General features: G+C 43.0%; 1 protein-coding gene across 2 annotated transcripts in view; it reads right to left on the bottom strand.

The window, feature by feature from the left end:
• Window positions 1-23551, bottom strand: part of RAPGEF2 (Rap guanine nucleotide exchange factor 2) — a 331016-nt gene that overhangs the window by 143674 nt on the left and 163791 nt on the right. For both annotated transcript variants that reach the window (XM_065405517.1, XM_065405518.1), the window contains exon 5: window positions 1008-1083. In XM_065405517.1, the coding sequence (XP_065261589.1) occupies window positions 1008-1083 (76 nt within the window). The remainder of the gene's footprint in view (window positions 1-1007; window positions 1084-23551) is intronic.

Below are 23551 nucleotides of genomic sequence, written 5' to 3'. Positions count from 1 at the left end.
GGATGCTCTAATACTTAGTCCTGCCTTGAGTGCAGGGAACTGGACTAGAAGATCTCTCGAGGTCCTTTCCAGTCCTATGATTCTATGATATACTGCAGGTATGAATAACTCATATCTTCTACAATACTGCCTAATTCACTAATCCTGATTTCTAAAACATCTCCAGTAAATACAGATAGCATTATTTTCAGCAATTGAATATGATTTGCCCTGCATTTGGATAATATGGTGTATGGATAATATGGTGCTTGGATAATCACATAGTATGGTGATTATGTCTGTATTGTCTGAATACCACGTCCTTCAGAAAGAGAGCAAAAGTATTTAATCTCTCCTGTCATGGAGGTATATCTGTTTGGATGATGTGCCCTATGACACTGATAGAAGTGTTGAATTTGAGAACCCTCTGGGGAATAAAGCTATTCTCCACTGGACCACAGCAGGTGTTCTAAATGACAAATATGTCTTTACACTAGTAATGCCGACAAAATTTTAACTATAATAGTAAAAAAAAATCCCTAAACTGCATTCTCAAGCCTTACATGTCTGGAATAAAACAGAATTTAATCATCAACTGTTAATAATTCTTAAACTAAACTTAGTTTATCAATTTTAAACAAAGATGCTTAATTACCATGTCATAAATACTCGTGGATAATCATAGTTGTCATCTCTACTTCAAATATGATTGTCTTATCCTTACAGGCATTTTTTAAATAGACTTTTTTAAACTTGCAGTTTATCTTTATTGAAAGGTTTATTTCATTCATTTAATTAAATGGTGTTTCCAACTTTTGTGCTATCTATTTTGATTGCAAACTAGGTCATTAAATTAAAAAAAGAAAACCACACACACTAAATTTAGTACTACCTTAAACTGAGTATAGTATAGACAATTCAAAGTAATTTCAAGCGTTACCTAATTTTGTCTATGCTTAATGAGATCTTGAAAGTGTAATTTAATTTGAAAAAATACTGTTTGAAAGAAATGGGCACCACAATCTTACCACAATCATTTCAGATGGCTCTAAAACAATGCATTCACAGCCACGCCTGAAGCTTCCTGCAGAACGCTTGCCAAAACTGAGGAAGAAAAACACCTAATCAGAACAAAATCAAAACTGTAATGCAACTCAAGAAAGTATTTAAAAACTCTCCCCAGACACTTAAAAAGACTAAAAAATACACACATGCCCAGAGCAAAATTGTGCAGATTTCCCCCCTTTGATTAACTGATAAAAAGAATGCCAATGCCAATATACTTTTGATTTGTAGAATTTAGGAAGAATTGTTTGTACAGCACCTAGTACAACAAGGGCTCCAGGCACTACGATAGCTATAGTAGTAGCAATAATTGTAGATGTGAAACAGTTACATTGATATATATGCAAATAACCAAGTCACAATGCACAAAAGTACCAGCAATATCAAAGAGGCTTTCTAACACCTATATATGCTTTATAATTAAATATAATGTGCTACATTTAAAGATTCTTCTTATAGCTGAATGGATGGGGTTAGAAAGCTATTCAGCTCTTCACCACATATCCTTCCTTAAAATAATGTCATATGTTGATTCTCCACTGCTTTCTACAAGAAAAAGCAGAGTATGACTGTAATGAGAAATAGTTTAAATATTTGCCCATTTAAAGGAATAGGAGCATATAGATAGACCTCAAAATGCTACAAGACTTAAAAGTTGCATGTGGTGTCAAAATGTTAGATTATATTCACACATTGTTAGATATAACTTTTTTTTAAAAATACACTGAAATGTGATAAAATTGCAAATGGCTGTACCTCTGATAGCAATAATATATTCTGCTGTAATTACAGATATAGTATAAAGAGATACACTGAATGCCATGTATTAACACAAGATAGTATAAGATCTTAGGACCCACTGGAAACTGGCTTGAACAACCTGGAGACTGACCCCTTCCATTGGGGAATTCCTGGATAGCGTATAGATGGTATAGTCAACTTGATGCTGCCCCTGATAGGAGATACTCTGAGATAGGAGGGGGAGTGCCTGGAACACCATTAGGTCCTCAAGTCCTAGACCAGTGGAACAGCTCTTGGGAGCCTTTACAAGCTGGGATAACATTGATCCAGTTTGTGCCAGAAGTAGAATTGCTCTTTACCCTTTCTACCTGCTGCTTGACCCCAGGATTATGGGAAGGGATATGGAAAGATAAGGACATCTGCTCCACTTCCTACATTCCTGCAATGGAAAGAGATTGTCCAGATTCTAGGACCTGGTCCTTGATATTCAAATCAAATATTTTGCTGGCGATGTCCAACTTCCTTGAACTAAAGTGATCCAGCCACAAAGTTTTCCAGCATATTGACTCCCTTTTTCAGGTTGTGCACTCTGACAAGACTTTTGAGGTGGTCTTACAAGTTAAAAATGCATAGTATGTATAATAACTACAAAATTAACTATCCAAACTGACAAATATACTGTAAGTAACTAAATACTATGACGAGTGTCAAAGAAATTCCTATAAAACAGTAATCGTTGGACAAATTATATATATACACCTCTACCCCAATATAACGCTGTCCTCGGGAGCCAAAAAATCTTACCGTGTTATAGGTGAAACCGCGTTATATCCAACTTGCTTTGATCCGCCAGAGTGCGCAGCCCCGCCCCCCCGGAGCACTGCTTTACCGTTATAGCAGAATTTGTGTTAGATCAGGTCACGTTATATCGGGGTAGAGGTGTATATATATATATATTGTTTTTTTTGCAATGTAGTGCTCAAAGTAGTAAAGATGGCTTTTTTTCAAAAGCTTGAAAAAAAATTGTACTTCTCTCATCAAAACAGTTTTATCCAACAAACCTCAAAATTTTCAATAAACATTCTCCATGTCAGAAAAGTATCATAAATTTGAGTGGGAAAACGGGGATTAAAGACATTTTTGGAAAGGGATGTCAAAAATCAAGCTTACTGTCCCAACCTTAAAAACAGAGTTACTAATGTAATTCCAGCCTTTGAGATTGTATCTATTACACAATAATGCTGCTATGCACCATTTACTGTTTTATTTAAAAACAAACAACAACAACAAAACCCCATGTATACCAAGTAATGCTTTCTTGATTTTTCTCAATTTCATAATGAGGCCAACTAGGAACTTAATATGTCATTCTTAATGGTATTTCTAGTGAATCTACTACTACCCTCCCACCCTGCAGGGTGATTAGTAAAGAATGAAAAATGTCACTTGTTGTCCAAATGGTGATTCACGCACAACAGCATTTCAATAGCTTGCAAAGAAGGCAGTCAAATATTGAAAAGCAATACCAGCTGTGCTCCTTCACCATAACAATGTACATACTTAATGGTACATGAGATTTTTACAATAGACAATGATTTTACAAAATACTGAGCCTTTTTAAAGATTCAATAATAAAAAAATCTAAAATCTGCTCAATAAGATGCACACGTTTCCAGAGGCAAAGATAAGCATTCTTCTATTACTGAATACTAAAAGAATGTGTGCTGCCTTACTCGTCAACACATTCTTGAATTTTATTCAAATTGCAGCTACCTTTAAAGGGAGAAGGGAAAATTAAACCATTACTTCATTAATTCTTTGAAAAATGCCTTTAGAATCTAAACTATTTGATTTTTTTGTCATCACCCACACCAATAACCAAATCAGCTACATAAAAAAAAAATCTCAGGACAAAAAAACCCACCTAATCAATTGATTGTAAACAAGACGTGGTGGCAAGAATGTAAATTTGTATCCTAACTGGAAAAATCAATCAAGGTAAGATCTCTATGTTTCCCTATGATACCCCAAAAAGATTGATTTCTAACAGTACAGTTTTTACTCTAGGTTAGAAATCTGTTCTTGTCACTAGGTTTTTTAACACAACCTTGAAGTAAGATTTTTGAATACACCAGAAAGTGAAACAAATACTTGCCTTTCCACTCCACTCTGCCCCTCTTCTTCTGGAGTTTTTTTGCTGTCTCTTATGGACAGGAGCTTTTAGTTCTCAACCACTGAATTTGGCCTGACATCACCCTCTTGCCTAATTTTCAAGTTTTAGGAAAGCAAATACAGGAAGACAACACATTCCAAAACTCACTCCTGCTTACTTACCACAAGTCTGAATTACCTGCAAGGGCTTTAACTCACAGCACAAGGGAGCAAACAGTCAATGCATTAAGGCAGAAAGCATGCATTGAATCAACACTGGTGAAAAAATTTCCAGTTTTTAAAAGGCACAATATCCTACTCGGATAGGATGTTAGGAACTGACCACCAGTATATTTACCAAAGTTTCACCGTTGCACTTAGGAATTATCATTAGTATGTATACAGTTAAAACATACTGAATTACTCACATTCCTATAAGCAACAGGGGATATACCCTGGCACTTAAATATAATAGAATTAGGGCTGTCCATTAATCACAGTTAACTCACATGATTAACACAAAAAAATTAATGGCAATTTAAAAAATTAATCACAATTAATCACACTATTAAACAATTGAATACCAATTGAAATGTATTAAATATTTTGGATGATTTTCAAATATATTGATTTCTATTGCAACACAGAATACAAAGAGTACAGAGCTCACTTTATATTATTTTTATTACAAATATTTGCACTGTAAAGATGTTAAATAAAAAATAATATTTTTCAATTCACCTCATACAAGTACTATAGTACAATCTCTTTATCATGAAAGTGGAACTTTAAAATGTAGATTTCTTTTTGTTTGTTTGTTTGTTTCATAACTGCACTCAAAACCAAAACAATGTCAAACTTTAGAGGCTACAAGTCCACTCAGTCCTACTTCTTGTTCAGCCAATCGCTAAGACAAACAAGTTTGTTTACATTTATGGGAGATACTGCTGCCTGCTTCTTATTTACAACGGCACCTGAAAGTGAGAACAGGCGTTTGCATGGCACTTTTGTAGAAGGCGTTGCCAGGTATTTACATGCCAGATATGCTAAACATTCGTATGCCCCTTCATGCTTTGGCCACCATTCCAGAGGACATGCTTCCATGCTGATGATGCTTGTTAAAAATAATAATGCGTTAATTAGATTTGTAACTGAACTCCTTGGGGGAGAATTGTATGTCTCCTGTTCTGTTTTACCCACATTCTGCCATATATTTCCATGTTATAGCAATCTCGGATGATGACCCAGCACATGTTCGTTTTAAAAATACTTTCACTGCAGATTTGACAAAATGCAAAGAAGATACCAGTGTGAGATTTCTAAAAATAGCTAGAGAATTTGACCCAAGGTTTAGGAATCTGAAGTCCCTTCCAAAATCTGAGAGGAACGAGTTGTGGAGCATGCTTTCAGAAGTCTTAAAAGAGCAACACTCCGATGCGGAAATTACAGAACCCGAACCATCAAAAAAGAAAATCAACCTTCTGCTGGTGGCATCTGACTCAGATGATGAAAATGAACATGCATCAGTCAGCACTGCTTTTGATCATTATTGAGCAGAACCCATCATCAGCATGGACGCATGTCCTATGGAATGATGGTTGAAGACGAAGGGACATATGAATCATGAGTGCATCTGGCATGTAAATATCTTGCAACCCCAGCTACAACAGTGCCATGAGAACGCCTGTTCTTACTTTCAGGTGACGTTGTAAACAAGAAGCGGGCAGCATTAGCTCCTGCAAATTGAAACCAAACTTGTTTGTCTGAGCAATTGGCTGAAGTCGGACTGAGTGGACTTGAAGGTACTGTTTTATTTTTGAATGCAGTTATTTTTTGTACATAATTCTACATTTGTAAGTTCAATTTTCATGATAAAGAGATTGCACTATAGTACTTGTATGAGGTGAATTGAAAAATACTACTTCTTTTGTTTTTTACAGTACAAATATTTGTAATAAAAATAAATATAAAGGGAGAACTGTACACTTTGTATTTGTGCTGTAACTGAAATCAATATTTTTGAAAATTTAGAAAACATCCAAAAATATTTAAATAAATGGTATTCTGTTATTGTTTAACAGTGCAATTAATGTTTTAATCGCTTGACAGCCCTACATACAATCATAGAAGATTAGGGTTGGAAAAGTTCTCCGGAGAGCATCTAGTCCAACCCCCTGTTCAAAGCAGGACCACACCAACTAAATCATCCCAGCCAGGGCTTTGTCAAGCTGGGCCTTAAAAACCTTTAAGGATGGAGATTCTACCACCTCCCTAGATAACCCATTCCAGTGCTTCACAACCCTCCTAGTGAAATAGTTTTTCCTAATATCCAACTTAGACCTCCCCCACTGCAACTTGAGACCATTGCTCCTTGTTCTGTCATCTGTCACCACTGAGAACAGCCTAGCTCCATCCTCTTTGAAACCCCCCTTCAGGTAGTTGAAGGCTGCTATCAAATCCCCCCTCACTCTTCTCTTCTGCAGACTAAATAATCACAATTCCCTCAGCCTCTACTTGTAAGTCATGTGCCCCAGCTGCCTAATCATTTTCGTTGCCCTCTGCTGGACTCTCTCAAATTTGTCCACATCCTTTCTGTACTGGGGGGCCCAAGACTGGATGCAATACTCCAGATGTGGCCTCAGTGCCAAATACAGGGGAATAATCACTTCCCCTCAATCTGCTGGCAATGTTCCTACTAATGCAGCCCAATATGCCATTAGCCTTCTTGGCAACAAGGGCACACTGTTGACTCATATCCAGCATCTCATCCACCGTAATCCCCAGGTCCTTTTCTGCAGAACTGCCGCTTAGCCAGTCGGTCCCCAGCTTGTAGCAGTACATGGGATTCTTCCGTCCTAAGTGCAGGACTCCGCACTTGTCCTTGTTGAACCTTCTCAGATTTCTTTTGGCCCAATCCTCCAATTTGTTTAGGACACTCTGGACCCTATCCCTACCCTCCAGCATATCTACCTCTCCCCCCAGCTTAGTGTCTTCTGTGAACTTGCTGAGGGTGTAAATCCCTCCCACCATCCAGATCATAAATGAAGATGTTGAAGAAAAACGGCCCCAGGACTGACCCCTGGGGCACTCCACTTGATACCGGCTGCCAAATAGACATCAAGCCATTGATCACTACCTGTTAAGCCCGAAGATCTAACTAGCTTTCTATCCACCTTACAGTCCATTCATCCAATGCATACTTTTTTTAACTTGCTGGCAAGAATACTGTGGGAGACTATCAAAAGCTTTGCTAAAGTCAAGGTATATCACATCCACCATATCCACAGAGCCAGTTATCTCATCATAGAAGGCACTCAGGTTGGTCAGGCATGACTCACTCTTGGTGAATCCATGTTGACTGTTCCATATCACAATCCTCTCCTCGAAGTGCTTCAAAATGGATTCCTGCTCCATGATTTTTCCAGGGACTGAGGTGAGGCTCACCAGTCTGTAGTTCTCCGGATTCTCCTTCTTCCCTTTTTTAAAGATGGGCACTATATTTGCTTTCTTCCAATCATCTAGGACCTCCCCCAATCACCACGAGTTTTCAAAGATAATGGCCAATGGCTCTGCAATCACATCAGCCAACTCCCTCAGCACCCTTGGATGCATTGCATCCAGCCCCATGGACTTGTGCATGTCCAGCTTTTCTAAATAGTCCTTAACCTGTTCTTTCACCACTGAGGGCTGCTCACCTCCTCCCCATATTGGGCTGCCCAGTGCAGCAGTCTTGGGGCTGACATTGTCTGTGAAGAACAAGGCAAAAAAAAGCATTGAGTACTTCAGCTTTTTCCACATCGTCTGTCACTAGGTTGCCTCCCCCATTCAGTAAGGGTCCCACACTTTCCCTGACCATCTTCTTGTTGGTAACACACCTGTAGAAACCCTTCTTGTTACCCTTCACATCCTTGCTAGCTGCAACTCCAATTGTGCTTTGGCCTTCCTGATTACACCTCTGCTTGTTTGAGCAATATTTTTATACTCCTCTCTAGTCATCTGTCAAAATTTCCACTTCTTGTAAGCTTCCTTTTTGTGATTAAGCTAACTGAAGATTTCTCTGTTGATAGCAAATATGGCAGGTGACCAGCTTGGCTTCTTTCTGCACATTGGGATGGTTTGTTCATGCGCCCACAATAAGGCTTTAAAATACAGCCAGCTCTTCTGGACTCCTTTCCCCCCTCATATTAGCCTCCCAGAAGATCCTGCCCATCAGTTCCCCAAGGAAGTCAAAGTCTGCTTTTCTGAAGTACAGGATCCGTATTCTGCTGCTCTCCTTGCTTCCTTTTGTCAGGATCCTGAACTCAACCATCTCATGGTCACTGCTGCCGAGGTTGCCACCCACTTCTACTTCCCTACCAATTCTTCTCTGTTTGTGAGCAGCAGGTCTAGAGGTGCACGGCCCCTAGTCGGTTCCTCCAGCACTTGCACCTGGAAGTTGTCCCCAACATTCTCCAAAAACTTCCTGGATTGTCTGTGCACTGCTGTATTGCTCTCCCAGCAGATGTCAGGGTGACTGAAGTCCCCCATGAGAACCAGGACCTGTGATCTGGAAACTTCTGTTAATTGTCCAAAGAAAGCCTCGCCTACCTCATCCTCCTGGTTTGGTGGTCTATAGCAAACACCCTGTGACGTTGTACAGTCTATATGGTTTTATAAAAATATGATAATAAGTGAATATAATGTAACTGGGATATGCTTCATGCAAAAGGTCTCTTGTCAGGTATCATTACAAAGCTTATAATCTACTGAGTGTGATCATCCTATTTGTATAAATGTACCACTCTTATATTTTATATTTCTAGTTTTAGATACAACTCTGAGGGCCTGTTGTAATTATGCAAAGTGTGGGCCATTAATGGTGGTTTGGAATCTTGATGACTCCCAGGACCATTGTCTGCAGATGGCTGTGTTTTACCTGTGAGTCTTCCTGTATGTGTGTGTGCTGGCAAGTGGGTAATGAAGTCTTGCAGTGACATGTGATCTTGTCACCTGAACTGGAATCCATCTTTAACCTGGTGCTTTTCCAGTGAGGGGGGTGGAAACCCAGAAGGACAAAGGGTTCCTGCCTTATGCAAAAGATATATAAAGGGGTGGAACAGAACAGAGAGAGAGAGGAGCCATCATGAAGAATCCCCTAGCTACCACCTGAGCTGGAACAAGAGCTGTACCAGGGGAAAGAATTGTGCCCAGGCCTGGAAGGTGTCCAGTCTGAGGAAAAAACTTACTAAAGCATCTCTGAGGATGAGATTATCTGTATTCAGTTTGATTAGCCATAGATTTGCACATTTTATTTTATTTTGCTTGGTGACTTACTTTGTTCTGTCTGTTACTACTTGGAACCACTTAAATCCTACTTTCGGCATTTAATAAAATCACTTTTTACTTATTAATTAACTCAGAGTATGTAATAATACCTGGGGGGAGCAAACAACTGTGCATCTCTCTCTATCAGTGTTATAGAGGACGAACAATTTATGAGTTTGCCCTGCATAACCTTTATACAGGGTAAAACGGATTTATTTGGGTTTAGACCCCATTGGGAGTTGGGCATCTGAGTGCTAAAGCATACTTTGGGGCAGGTAATTCAGACCCTGGGTCTGTGTTGGAGCAGACGGGAGTGTCTGGCTCAGCAAGACAGGGTGCTGGAGTCCTGAGCTGGCAGGGAAAACAGGGATAGTAGTAGTCTTGGCACGTCGGTTGGCAGCTCCCAAGGGGGGTTCTGTGATCCAACCTGTCACATGCCCATCACAACATCACCCTTGTTGCTCTCGCCTCTAAACTTAACCCAAAGACTCTCAACAGGCTTTTTTCCAGTTTCATACTAGAGCTCTGAGCAATCATAATCTTTCATCCAAAGACCTCAAAGTACTTCGTAAGCCCAAAACATGCTTTACATTGTCTCCATGAAGTACTGTATGCAAGAGATGGGTAAACAATGGCAAAAGGAAGATTAAGTGTCTTGACTATAACCACTGACTTGCTGTTACATTGACAAGAACAGAACTCAAATCTCCTGACTCCCATGCCCTGATCTGGCAGTCTCCAACAAGGAGTAACACACAGAGGGAATGGCGAAAGACAGATATGTTGCACCTTGAAAAAATAATTGCAATCAAAGAAATTGGAAAAGACTGAAACAAGCTTGTCTTAATTGAACATTAGTGAATAGGACTTTAAAAATTCAGCCTAAAAGATACCGTTATTCATATACATTGTCAAGCAATAGAGGCAACTCTCATAATCGGTGCTCCCTTGAGCTGATTATAATACCTAATGAAGCCTTATGTAAAACGCTAGGAAAAAACCCTCCGCAAGACACCCTAATCACCAGGCAGGTCTAATTTTGACAGAATACAGGTATCCAGCAGGTTAACCCCTTTACCAGAGGCTCTATCACTAGATACCTGTCTTGTGCAGTCCTTTGGTTTCCTGGTTAGCTGGAGAAAATTAAGGGGAAAATTAGATATTAGCTCTTACAGACTAGAGATTCAACATTAATTTATTCCCTCCCTCCTCCCAACATGGAATGATAAGGCTGCTGGTAGATGGAGTTTCATCCTCTGCTGTTGCTAGGGAGCCAGAGACCCAAACAGCATTCTTTTGTTTAAAACTGAAACACACAGTTCTTTCAATTCCTGCTGTAGAGACTTTTGCATAATGCTACTTTGCATTTGGTTATACTGTATCATTCACGCACATGTGACAACATGTAACACGGACTGAAGTGATTAAAAGCTAAAAAGCATCTCTTCCTACCTACGACGTATAAAAACTTTTCGTTCCTAAAATAACTCATTTTCAAGTATGCTCAATAGAAAACAGACTCACAGCCTAAGGAAAGGCAAGTCTAAGACAGTATTAAGCCACCTTTACATTCTCCCAACCCTGGGCTGCCCCAGAGACTGAAGAAATCCTCATCGTAACTGCTGTGGGGGCCTAAATTACAGCAACCATAGGGCAGACCCACCTATAATCCCTAGCGCGCTGCATGCTACATGCCGCTGATGAACACAGTGCTACTGCCAACACAGGGGCTTGTACATACTTGGAGGGGCAGCCTTCCAGCGGTCTTCCTCTAGGTCAATGGTCCCCAAACTGTGGGGCACGCCTCCCTAGGAGGGCGTTGTGGGGCCCAGACCAGCCCCCCCGGGGGGGGCAAGGAGGGAGCACAACCAGCTCCGCTCTGTCTCAGCCCTGGCCCCGCTCCCACCCGTGGGCCCTGCTCTTGGCTGTGGCTCCCAGGAGTAGAGGGTCAGATTCCATTAAGGGTAAGGGGGGAGCATGACAGAAAAAGTTTGGCGACCACTGCTCTATGCTAGGGGAACTCCTCCTAACAGCCCCTTTATACTGCTCAAGCTCTTTTACCCAGCATGAAGAGGCTAGAATGGGTGTGAGAATTTCACCCCAGTTATTTAAATATTTGTAACCGTTTCAGAAACCAAAAAGGCCCTTATCACCAAAATCTTGTATTAGCTACAGGCACCTACTTTACAATCAAATCCCAGCTAAATATAGTGATGTGTAAAAAGGATATTCTTAAAGGGAAAAAAATTAAAATGACTCAATATTAATTGCTCTCTAAACAAGTTTTGGCCATGCTATTTCCAAAGTTATACAGTATGTTTAAAATGAAAGCTAACTTTCTGTATGCATAAACTTTTTCTAAATAAGTCTTTAGAAAACATTATGGAACTTTAGTCAAACCTCCATGATAAATTTCTTATTATAACAATAAATATTAATGCAAAAACATCAAATATTAGCTCTTAAAATCTTCCAACCAAACACTGGAAACGAAGGACAAAATTATAGTTTTCTACAAAATTTTATATTTCTGTTCCCTCGAGACTATGTGATCCCACAAAAAGAATTTCACACATCTTTCCTAGTTAACCAGAAGACCTGCAATTACCAGACACAACTAACTAATTTTTTAAGAAAACTCAGATGTGCAGACAGTCAAAAACTTGGGCAGACAGGACAACTCGCCTTCATTTGCCACATGCTATTTACAAGCTGGTACATACACTTTTTAGGGTTGTCAGGAAAGAAGACAGTAGCTGACCACAGAATTCTCTCCTGTATTCAATACTGTTCCCTTGCCAGGGGCCTCCACATTCCATTTTTCACATCAGTCTAACTCCCCTAAGGAACATTATTTCTCAGCACTGGAATGTAAGTGTATTCATCACAAGCAACACAAACTTGAGAAAAGCTCCACTACCTAGAAATGCTAAGAACATTGTACTAACATTATTCCAATAGATAACCCAATTTTTTATAATGTGTAACTCCCTAAATTGTTCCAAAAAGCCCACTTTTACTATATTGATAATTATAGAAAGATGAACATATCACCAAACACTTACAGGGTTTTTTCCCCTAAACAGATTTGTTTTTAATTTTTTCTGAAATCATAGTGCATTTGTGAACTTTAATTAAGAGTGCCATTGGAATGAAGGATACGTAACAATGAACAGTTCATAAAAAGAACAAACAGCAACACAGTGCTGTTTATGCACCTGCTGATATTCTCTAGAATATTTGTAAGTAGGGTTTAAAAAACATTGTAAACGTACCTTATTACACCTTTTATTTAGAGTGAAAAGACACTAATTTTAAAAAGACGTAGTGAAGAAAAATATATCTCTTTTTAATTGATTTTATTTATAGTCATTCCATAAATACTTTTGTTGTAGATGTTTATTAAAAATAGTTGTGAAGTATCAAACTAAAAATGTAATATAAACAGATATTTGTAATTATTCCATTTGTTGTACAAAAGCTTAACTATCATTCTCTGAAGCCCTAACACTGGATTTTCACAAGCAGTGTGTACTTGAAAATTAGTGCTGTGAAACTACCGGTAAGTATTTTTAATGGTTGCTGATCAAAACACGCAATCTACCATACATACTTCTAAGAGCTGTGTATACCAAAATACAATACTGGGGATTAAGATAACTAGATTCTTCCCCTCATTCCCCCCAGTTATATTTTTTATTATTATTCTGCATTTTGAAGTATTCTAAGAGTAAGTCTAGTTAGTATCTTCCTTGCTTAGCTTTCTCAGGCCATTCACATATTCATAATAAAAATAAGCCAAAAAAAGATTAAAGTATATATTGAGCATTTCATGCTCACCACTTTATATCCAAAAGAGCTAGATAATTATCTACAAACAATTTTTGCTGCTTGTTATATGGCTCCTTGCTGCTCCTTATTACACTGCTGTAGCAGACAGTAACTTCTGAGTCTCTCTCAGTAGAATATTAACAAGAAAATTTACAGATATCCCTTGTTTATGACCTTAGAAATTAAAGTGGTCTAACCTGAACTGGTCTTCATTAGCTTTCAAGCATCAGCCATGCTGCTGGTACTGCTATCTACACAAATGCATTCTCTTCCCATTTTCCCTGTGTTTTTTTTTTTTTTTTTTTCTTTCTAAACCTGCATGCATAGAGGAACAACATTCTTTTTGATAGTTAATTTCCTGCTTGGGTGACCCAACCACCCCTTCTGCCTGTAGATATGTGCTGCATGTGTCATATAGGCAGTGCTTCCACATACCAGCTTGATGACCTCAGCCACTCCCAGACAACTGCTTTTTTATCAATTTCTATTAATTTATTCATTATTCTTTGATAATGCAGTAGTAAATATGGGGATTTGGAGTGTCTGATCTCTTATGAATCCCAAGGTCAAATCCTGGCATACGATCAACAACAAATTTACTTATGCCCTGCTATAACCAGAGACCACTAGAGCATGATAGACATAAATTCCAAAACAAAGCATACTGATTTCTGCCATGCTAAATTTCAAAATAACCTTAAATTTCTAGGTCAGCAATTTAAGTGCCCTCTGGGAGAAACCAGGGACTCTGTTGCTAACCTGCCATTCAGGTGCTATTCGTGCGTGGATTGAATTCAGAGCAGCTCTGCCTTTCCCCACTGTTTATTTGACTGATGCCATATCTTCACTGCTTCAAAAAAAAAGTTCTTTTTTAAACCTAGGAATGACACACACGACACACCTTTTTATTCTAAGTTAGACCTATCCTGGTCTTCACTGCTAAAAAAGGTGTGTTTTTAACCTGGGGATAACGAAGGCTATGTCTACACTGCGCACCTTACAGCTGCACAGCTGTTCTGCTGTAAGGTACGCAGTGTAGCCACTCTTTGTCGGCAGGAGAGCTCTTCTGCCAACAAAATAAAACCACCTCCAATGGGGGGCGCTAGCTTTGATGGCGGGAGAGCATTTCCCACTGAGAAAGCGCTGTCCACACCAGCCCTTTTTGTTGGTAAAACTTTTGTCAGTCAAGGGTGTGTTTTTTTCACACCCCTGAGCGACAAAAGTTTTACCCAAGTGCAGTGCAGTGTAGACATAGCCTAATGCACAAGAGCTATCTGGAGTGAAAAAACAAAAACCAGGCACTTTAGTTTTACCGTGAGGTACACTCACCAAGGTCGACCCCAGATGCAAGACAGACCTTGATGAGTTTACCTCACAGTAAATCTGAAGTGCCTGGTCTTCAGTGTGTTTTTACCTTGGGGCAGGTCATGTGCATTAGTTACACTCCTTTTTTAGCAGAGAATACAAGGCCTGAGAAAAGAACATTCCTTTCACTTGGACAGGTCTAAATTAGAATAAAAGATGTGTTTTTAAAAACAGATTTTAACTAATAATTAAAACCCCTACTGTAGGCAGAAATTGTGTTTTAATATATTATCTGGTTGAGGTGAACCTGGAAGAAGAAAACTGCAGTTTAGAAGGGAGATAGCCCTCACTGAAGAGCACCAGAGTGTTCTGTAGATAAATGGATTTGGTATTGTTAGCTTATGCCCTTGTTAGCTTATGCCCCTAGTAAAAAATAATCACACTTAGGCCTGGTCTACACTAGGCTTTTATGTCGAATTTAGTGCCGTTACATCGAATTAACCCTGCACCCGTCCACACCACGAAGCTATTTAGTTCGACATAGAGCTCTCTTAAATTCGACTTCTGTACTCCTCCAAAACGAGAGGAGTAGCGCTAAATTCGAAATGGCCATATCGAATTAGGCTAGGTGTGGATGGAAATCGACAGTAATAGCTCCGGGAGCTATCCCACAGTGCACCACTCTGTTGACGCTCTGGACAGCAGTCCGAGCTCGGATGCTCTGATCAGCCACACAGGAAAAGCCCCGGGAAAATTTGAATTCCTTTTCCTGTCTGGGCAGTTTGAATCTCATTCCCTGTTTGGACAGCGTGGCGAGCTCAGCAGCAGTGGCAACGATGCAGAGCTCTCCAGCAGAGATGGCCGTGCAATCTAATAGAAGGAGGGCCCCAGCATGGACTGATCGGGAAGTCTTGGATCTCATCGCTGTGTGGGGCGATGAGTCCGTGCTTTCAGAGCTGCGCTCCAAAAGACGGAATGCAAAGATCTACGAGAAGATCTCTAAAGCCATGGCAGAGAGAGGATACAGCCGGGATGCAACGCAGTGCCGCGTGAAAATCAAGGAGCTGAGACAAGGCTACCAAAAAACCAAAGAGGCAAACGGACGCTCCGGATCCCAGCCCCACACATCCCGTTTCTACGAGGCACTGCATTCCATCCTAGGTGCGGCCGCCACCACTACCCCACCACTGACTGTGGACTCTGAGGATGGGATATTGTCCGACGAGGAACCTGCCGCGGACATGTTAGCGGACGGGGAAGATGAAGAAGGAGATGAGGAGGACGAGGCAGTCGACAGCGCTGGCACCGCTGATTTCCCCGACAGCCAGGAGCTCTTCATCACCCTTACCGAGATCCCCTACCAACCGTCCCCATCCCTTACCCCGGACACCGAATCAGGGGAAGGATCAAGCAGTAAGTGCTTCAAATATCTAAACATTTATTTTTACAAGAACTGAAATATTTATAATATTAACAATGGCTTTTTCCTAAAGTGCTTAAACATGTAAACAATTATCTGCAAAAAAAGTGGAATATTTACAATAGTAACAAAGGGTTTTTCATGATTTGTCTGCCTTAGGCTCTTCACAATTTAGTCCCAAGTATTTAAAAAAAATTTTACAATGTCCGGTAAGTCATGATTATGCTACCCAAGACGCTCCACTCTTTAGTCCCAGTGCACCTACGCGGAAATCCGGTCAATATGGCCGGGGATAGAGGCGAAATCCTCATAGGAGAATTCCTCGTAGGTCTCATGCAGGTACATTTCCAGCCTGTTCATCAGGTTCCTGGGTAGGGCGATCTTATTGGGCCCTCCGTGGTAGGACACGTTACCGCGCCACGACACCATCAGGTACTCTGGTATCATTGCCCTGCAGAGCATGGCGGCAAACGGCCCTGGTTTCTGAAGGCTTTCTCGAAGCATCCTTTCCCTCTGGGACTCCGAGATCCTCAGCAGGGTGATGTCGCTCATGACGCCCTGCTTTGAATTAGGGAGGGGAATGTTAGTATTGGGACTGCTTTACAGCCACGCGGTGGAGGGAGAGGGGCAGCATACAGGGATCTTTCCCTGGGACAGCCGCGAGGGGGTGGGACAGGGGCATAGTTCATGCTGTCCTGATTGCTGGCAGCAGAGACTGGCATTGCTTTCAATGTGAAAGGAGGCCAGTGCTACTAGTACAGTGTTAAGCAGCCAGAAGTCTACGGCTTACCATGATTGCACGCTACAGAAGTTCAGGTGTCCGGCCACGCTTCTCAGATAACTGCAAGACCACTGCAAGACCCCAGGCACTGAAGGTGAGGGCCGAAAATTCGACCTTATCCTGAGTGCGCATGTGAGAGGTGCAGTGCATGGTCTTGTTCACAGAGAAAGACTAGGTTCTTTGTACACAACTTCATTTATCTGTCTCAGGAATTCACTCCCTTTTTCCCATTCCCACAGACACATCTGCGACTGTCTCCCAACCCAGCCTGGCATCACACTCCCAGAGGCTAGCACAGATTAGGAGGAGGAAGAAGAAGACGCGTGAGGACATGTTCTATGAACTAATGGACTGCTCACGAGCCCAGGCAGCCCAGCAGACACAGTGGAGGGAGAACTTGTCAGAAATGCACCGAGTAGTCATGGAACGGGAGGAGAGGTGGCGTCAGGAAGACCAGCAGGCTACTCAAACCCTGCTTGGACTAATGAGGGAGCAAACGGACACGCTCTGGCGCCTTGTGGATGTTCTGCAAGACTGGAGGCAGGAGGACAGAGCCCCGCTGCAGTCTATCTCTAACCGCCCTCCCCCGCCACAAAGTCCCACACCCCCCTCACCCAAAGTCCAAAGAAGGAGGGGCGGCAAGGGCCGTTAAAACTTTCAGTCAACCCCTGCAGACTGCTGTAGCACTAGAAGGCTCTCGTTCCCCAAGTTTGAAAAGTCCTTTCCTGCCCATCTCACACAAGCCCCCGTCCAAGTTTCCCCCCCCCTTTTCATGTGCGGTTCATAATAAAATATTTGTTTCTGTTAAGTACTGTTTCCAAGATTTTCTTTTAGAGGAGATTCTGTCTGAAGGGGGGGAAGGGGTTTGGTAATTGGACAGGACAGTCACCTTTAGCAGGCTACAGAGGCGGGGGCAGGTCCAGCATCAGGACACATACACAGTGCAGTCACCAGTTACCCTGGTCAGTCTGGGAGGTGGTTTTCATGTTCGGAGTTTAGAAGCATCATTTGCATCAGAACACTAAACCCGCCCCCCGCCAGTCTGCGTCCCCGGTTTAAAACATTCCCGCGAAAACAGTAATAAAGACAACGTTGTTCATTAACAAAACGGAACAGATTTTATTTGTTGGGAAGGTGGTGAAGGGGGTATGTAACTTGGAAGGATAGTCAACAGTAACTGGGTAAAGAAACGGGGGCAGGTTCAGCATCTGCGTCCACAAACTAAACAGTCACTGGATACCCTGCTCAGTCAGGAACCTAGCTTTCAAAGCCTCCCTGATGCACAGCGCGTCCCGCTGGGATCTTCTAATCGCCCGGCTGTCTGGCTGGGCGTAATCAGCAGCCAGGCTATTTGCCTCAACCTCCCACCCCGCCATAAAGGTCTCCCCCTTGCTCTCACACAGATTGTGGAGCACACAGCAAGCAGCTATCACAATGGGGATATTGGTTTCGCTGAGATCACAGCGAGTGAGTAAGCTTCTCCATCTCCCCTTGAGACGGCCAAAGGCACACTCCACCACCATTCTGCACCTGCTCAAACGGTAGTTGAAAAGTTCTTTTTCTGAGTCCAGGGCGCCAGTATAGGGCTTCATGAGCCAGGGCATTAGCGGGTATGCAGGGTCCCCGAGGATCACTGTAGGCATCTCCACATCCCCAAGACTTATTTTGTGCTCCGGGAAGTAAAGACCTTCCTGCAGCCGTCTAAACAGGCCAGAGTTCCTGAACACGCGAGCGTCATGAACCTTGCCCGGCCATCCGACGTTGATGTTTGTAAAACGTCCCCTGTGGTCCACCAGTGCTTGCAGCACCATTGAAAAGTAGCCCTTTCTGTTAATGTACTGGCTGGCCTGGTGGTCCGGTCCCAGGATAGGGATGTGAGTCCCATCTATAGCCCCACCGCAGTTTGGGAATCCCATCGCGGCAAAGCCATCTATGATGAGCTCCACGTTTCCCAGGGTCACTACCTTTGATAGCAGTACCTTGACGATTGCCTTGGCTACTTGCATGACAACAACCCCCACGGTAGACTTGCCCACACCAAAGTGGTTCGCGACTGACCGGTAGCTGTCTGGCGTTGCAAGCTTCCAGAGGGCTATGGCCACTCGCTTCTGGACAGTCAGGGCTGCTCGCATCCGGGTGTCCTGGCGCTTCAGGGCAGGGGACAGCAACTCGCGAAGTTCGAGGAAAGTCCCCTTCCGCATGCGAAAGTTTCGCAGCCACTGGGATTCATCCCAGACCTGCAGCACTATGCGGTCCCACCAGTCCGTGCTTGTTTGCAGGGCCCAGAATCGCCGTTCCACAATATCCACAAGACCCATTGCCACCGTGATGTCCTGGGCGCAGGGTCTCGTGGTTTCTGAGAGCTCTGAGCTACTCTCCGACTTCAGGCCCTCACGGTGGTGCCGTAGCCTCCTCTCCTGATTTCTCTGCATCTGCCTCTGGTAAAGGTGGATGAGAAGCTGCGAGGCGTTGAGAACGGCCACAACTGCAGCGATGGTCGCAGCGGGATCCATGCTCGCACTGCTGTGGCGTCCGCGCTGTCACTGATCAGAAAAGTGCGCGAACTGATTTCCCGCCGGCGCTTTCAGGGAGGGAGGGAGGGCGGGAGTGACGGACGGATGACGACAGGTACCCAAAAGCACCCTCGACACTTTTTTACCCAGAAGGCATTTGGGGCTCGACCCAGAATTCCAATGGACAGCGGGGACTGCGGGAACTGTGGGATAGCTGCCCACAGTGCACCGCTTCCAATGTCGACGCTTGCCCCGTTAGTGTGGACGCACAAAGTCTCACAAAGTCGAATTACTGTCCTTAGTGTGGACACACACGTTCGACTTTGTAATATCGATTCCACATATTCGATTTAAGTGAAATCGAACTACTCTTGTAGTGTAGACATACCCTTATATGTGCACAATAAATCTAGCAGGGGAGAGCATTAGACTTGTAACTGAGCAGCTAAGGAAGCTGGCACTGGGCTTGTATATGGCCAATTGAGCTGCATACTGGGTGTGGGGGCGGGGGGGGGGAGGGAGTATACATTCAGAGATTATAAGGCCATGAAGTAGGGCCCTAACAAATTCACAGCCATGAAAAACATGTCACGGACCGTGAAATCTGGTGTGTCCCCTGAAATCTGATCTTGTGTATGCTTTTACCCAATACTATACAGATTTCACAGTGGGGAGACCAGTGTTGCTCACATTGGGGGTCCTGACCCAAAAGGGAGTTGCAGGGGAGGGGTGTCACAAGGTTATTTTAGGGGATCGCGGTATTGCTACCCTTATTTCTACACTGCCTTCAGAGCTCGGTGGCTGGAGAATGGTGGTTGCTGAGTGAGGGCCCAGCTCTGCAGGCAGCAATGCAGAAGTAAGGGTGGCAATACCATACCACGTCACCCTTACTTCTGCATTGCTGCCTTCAGAGCTGGGTGGCTGGAGAGTGGTGGCCGCCACTCTCCAGCTGCCCATAGGGTGACCAGATGTCCCAATTTTATAGGGACAGTCCCGATATTTGGGGCTTTGTCTTATATAGGCTCCTATTACCCCTGCCCTCCTGATTTTTCACACTTGCTATCTGGTCACCCTAGCTGCCCAGCTCTGAAGGCAGCACCGCCACCAGCAGCAGCACAGACGTAAGCATAGCAGTACCGCAACCCCCCCCCCTAAAATATCCTTGTGACCCCCCCAAAAGTCCTTTGGGTCAGAACCCCTACAATTACAACACCCTGAAATTTCAGATTTAAATAGCTGAAATCATGAAATTTAAGATTTTTTAAATCCTATGACCATGAATTTGGTAGGGCCCTAGCCATAAGGGATCATTATGATCATATAGGCAGATATCCTGCATAACACAAGCCATAGAACTTCCCCAAAGTAATACCTGTTTTAAATCCACATTATGTTTATGAAAAGCAGTTAAGCATGCAATGAGTAATGCAGGACTCCTAAAAGAGGGGAGAAACAAGCCCTATGTAGTCAGCACCAAACTGGACATCAGTTCTATGACTAAATCCCTGGAATAGAGTTGCCAACTTTCTACTGGCACAAAAACGAACACCCTTGCCCCGCCCCCCTGCCCCTCTGAGGCCCCGCCCATGCCCTGCCCCCTGCTCACTCCATTCCCCTCCCCATTGCTCACTCTCCCCACCTTCACTCACTCACTCACTCATTTTCACTGGGCTGGCTCAGGGGCTGGGGTGTGGAAGGGGGTGAGGGCTCTGGCTAGGGGTACGGGCTCTGGGGTGGGGCCAGAAATGAGGAGTTCAGAGTACGGGCTGAGGCACTGGGTTGGAATATGAGAGAGGGTAAGGGCTCCGGCTGGGGGTGCGGGCTCTGGGGTGGGGCCAGGGATGAGGGGTTTGGGGTGCAGCAGAGGGGTTTGGAATATGGGAGGGGGCTCCGGGCTGAGACAAAGGGAGGAGGTACAGGCTCTGATGTGGGGCGGGGATGAGGGATTTGGGGTGTAGGAGGGTGCTCCAGGCTCGGACCGAGAGGTTTGGAGGGGGATCAGGTCTGGGTCGGGAGTTTGGAGGGCAGGGGGGCTCTGGACTGGGGGGTGCAGACTCTGGGGTGGGGCTGGGGATGAGAGGTTTGGGGTGTAGGAGGGTGTTCTGGGCTGGGACTGAGGGGTTTAGAGGGCAGGAGGGGGATCAGGGCTGGGACAGGGGGTTGGGGAGAGGTCCTGGAAGCAGCTGGCACGTCCCCCCCCAGCTCCCACATGGAGGCATGGCCATGCAGCTCTGTGCACTGGCACGCCGCTGCCCCGTCCACAGGCACAGCCCCCATAGTTCCCATTGGCCACAGTTCCCAGCCAATCGGGGCTGTGGAGGCAGTGCTTGGGGTGGGGCAGCAGCAGCGTGCAAAGTCCCCTGACTACCCTTACGTGTAGGAGCCAAAGGGGGGACATGCAGAGTGCTTCCCGGGAGCCACACAGCGCGGAGGCTAGCAGGGAGTCTGCCAGCCCTGCTGCACAGCACTGCCAACCAGACAGTCAACGGTGCTGACCAGAGCCGCCAGGATCCCTTTTCGACCGGATGTTCCGGTTGAAAACTGGACATCTGGTCACCCTACCCTGGAATCTTTAATGCAGAAGACTGAATTTCATTCAGTGACAATGTCATTGAATTAAAAATTGGGGTTTCTAACAAATTAAATGTGAAAACAGATGGTAAGAGCAGTACAATAAACACATTTATTTTTATATTAATTTTGAAATTTTAAAATTCAACCATATTTTCAGCATTTGATATGCCACAGGTTTTTGAACTGACAACATAGCTGCATTGTAGAAATTGTTGAGGGAAGGGGAGCAGAATTTTAGCAACTAGATATGAGACATTTGGGGCCTTGATCCTCTGAAGAGGCATGCAAGGCAATTTAGGATTACAGGATAAAATGATCAACAGTGGAATAGTGTTGAAATTTAAGTTTTTGTCTTCAAAGTTCAGCCAATACCCCATTAAGATGAAAAGAGCAGGTCATACCACTCAGCTATTATTTCAGGCCCTACAGACCCAGGAAGACACCACTGCATCCGTTTACACATTCCTATAACCTTTAAAACATGATTGAATTGCCAGATAAGATCAGACCAGTGGACACCAAGTCTGGTAGATTATCTCTGATAGTGGCCAGCACTTTTCAAGAAAGGTCCTAGAAAAAACGAAGTGGACAATTTGAAATAACCAGATTGGGGATTCTTCATAATCCATGTCCTTTATGGTATATCCACCCATGCTAGTTTGAATCCAGCTAGCATGAGTAACAGTAGCAGTGAAAACAGCCCAGAAGGGGCTTCAGCATATATGGTACAAGGTCAGCATGGACCCTGGGTAAGTATTCTGCTCATTAGCCCATGCTGCACTGTCTTCACTGCTATTGTTATTCGCACTAGCTGGATTCAAAATAGCTCGAGTTGGCTTGCACCGCTTTGCTGTATGGACACACTCAAAAAACTGACTGATGCCCTGAAAAATGAGAATTTATTTCTCTTTTTAAAAGTCCTATCTAATGAAAATGCCTATTTTTATCCAAACAATGTTTAATCCCTTTTTGAATCCTACTAAGCTTTTGGCTTTAATATAGTGTGGAAGTAAGTTCCCCAAGTTAATTCTGCATTGTGTTTAAAAAAAAAGGGGGGGGGGGGTTCTTGTGTGTCAAATTTTATACAAGATGCCTTTCATTTTCATTCATCGTTGAATGTTCTTTTGGTTTTGTAATTACACTAGTAGTTAATCTGAAAAGTTGTAAAACTCTGAAATCTGCAGATGAAGTGCTATATAAGTCTATGTATTGTTTTTTAAAATCTACTGCAGATGATGGTCATCGGTCTACAGACTTCAAAAACAGCAGGTGACCTTGGAAACTATTCAAGCTGCAGTCACACAACAGGGTTCTTTTTATGGCTGTTTCAAGTATTCTAATAAGAGACTGATTTTATGGCAATCTTCAGTGAATTTTTAAAAAAATGCATTAATCATCTGTACAAACATCTGGAAAGTAGTAGTTATAGCAACAACAACAAAATTCCCAACTTGATCAAGTAACTAAAGACTGCAGCTGAGAGTACAGCATACTAGAAGTCAGCTACACTCATCAGAATAAGGTTGAGAAAGAAAGCCCTTAAGGTGCACTAAATAATTTAAGTTTTATAAAAAGGGGGAAATTTTACAGTACCGCAAACATGGAATACATTTATAGAAAAAAATTTGACCAGTATTATTGGAGATATTTCTATTTTGATAAAGGCATTGATTCAAACAACCCAGCTTCTGCCTGATTTTGCAGAGAAGTCATGTGCTTATTTCATAACATCAGTGTTACCATGGAAATATTGTGATGTCACAAAATAAGCATTATGAACTTAATGAAGGACAAAGAGTAGTAGGAAAACATTATCTGAGAAGAAGTAAGACCTTGTCTGAACACATAGTTAAACTAATTAATATACATTAAATCCTTCCCCCACCA

Source organism: Emys orbicularis, chromosome 5 (genome assembly GCF_028017835.1).
Source record: "Emys orbicularis isolate rEmyOrb1 chromosome 5, rEmyOrb1.hap1, whole genome shotgun sequence".
NCBI classification, from domain to species: Eukaryota; Metazoa; Chordata; order Testudines; family Emydidae; genus Emys; species Emys orbicularis.
Note: the sequence above shows the minus strand (reverse complement) of the source record. Positions and strands in the feature narration are given on the sequence as shown.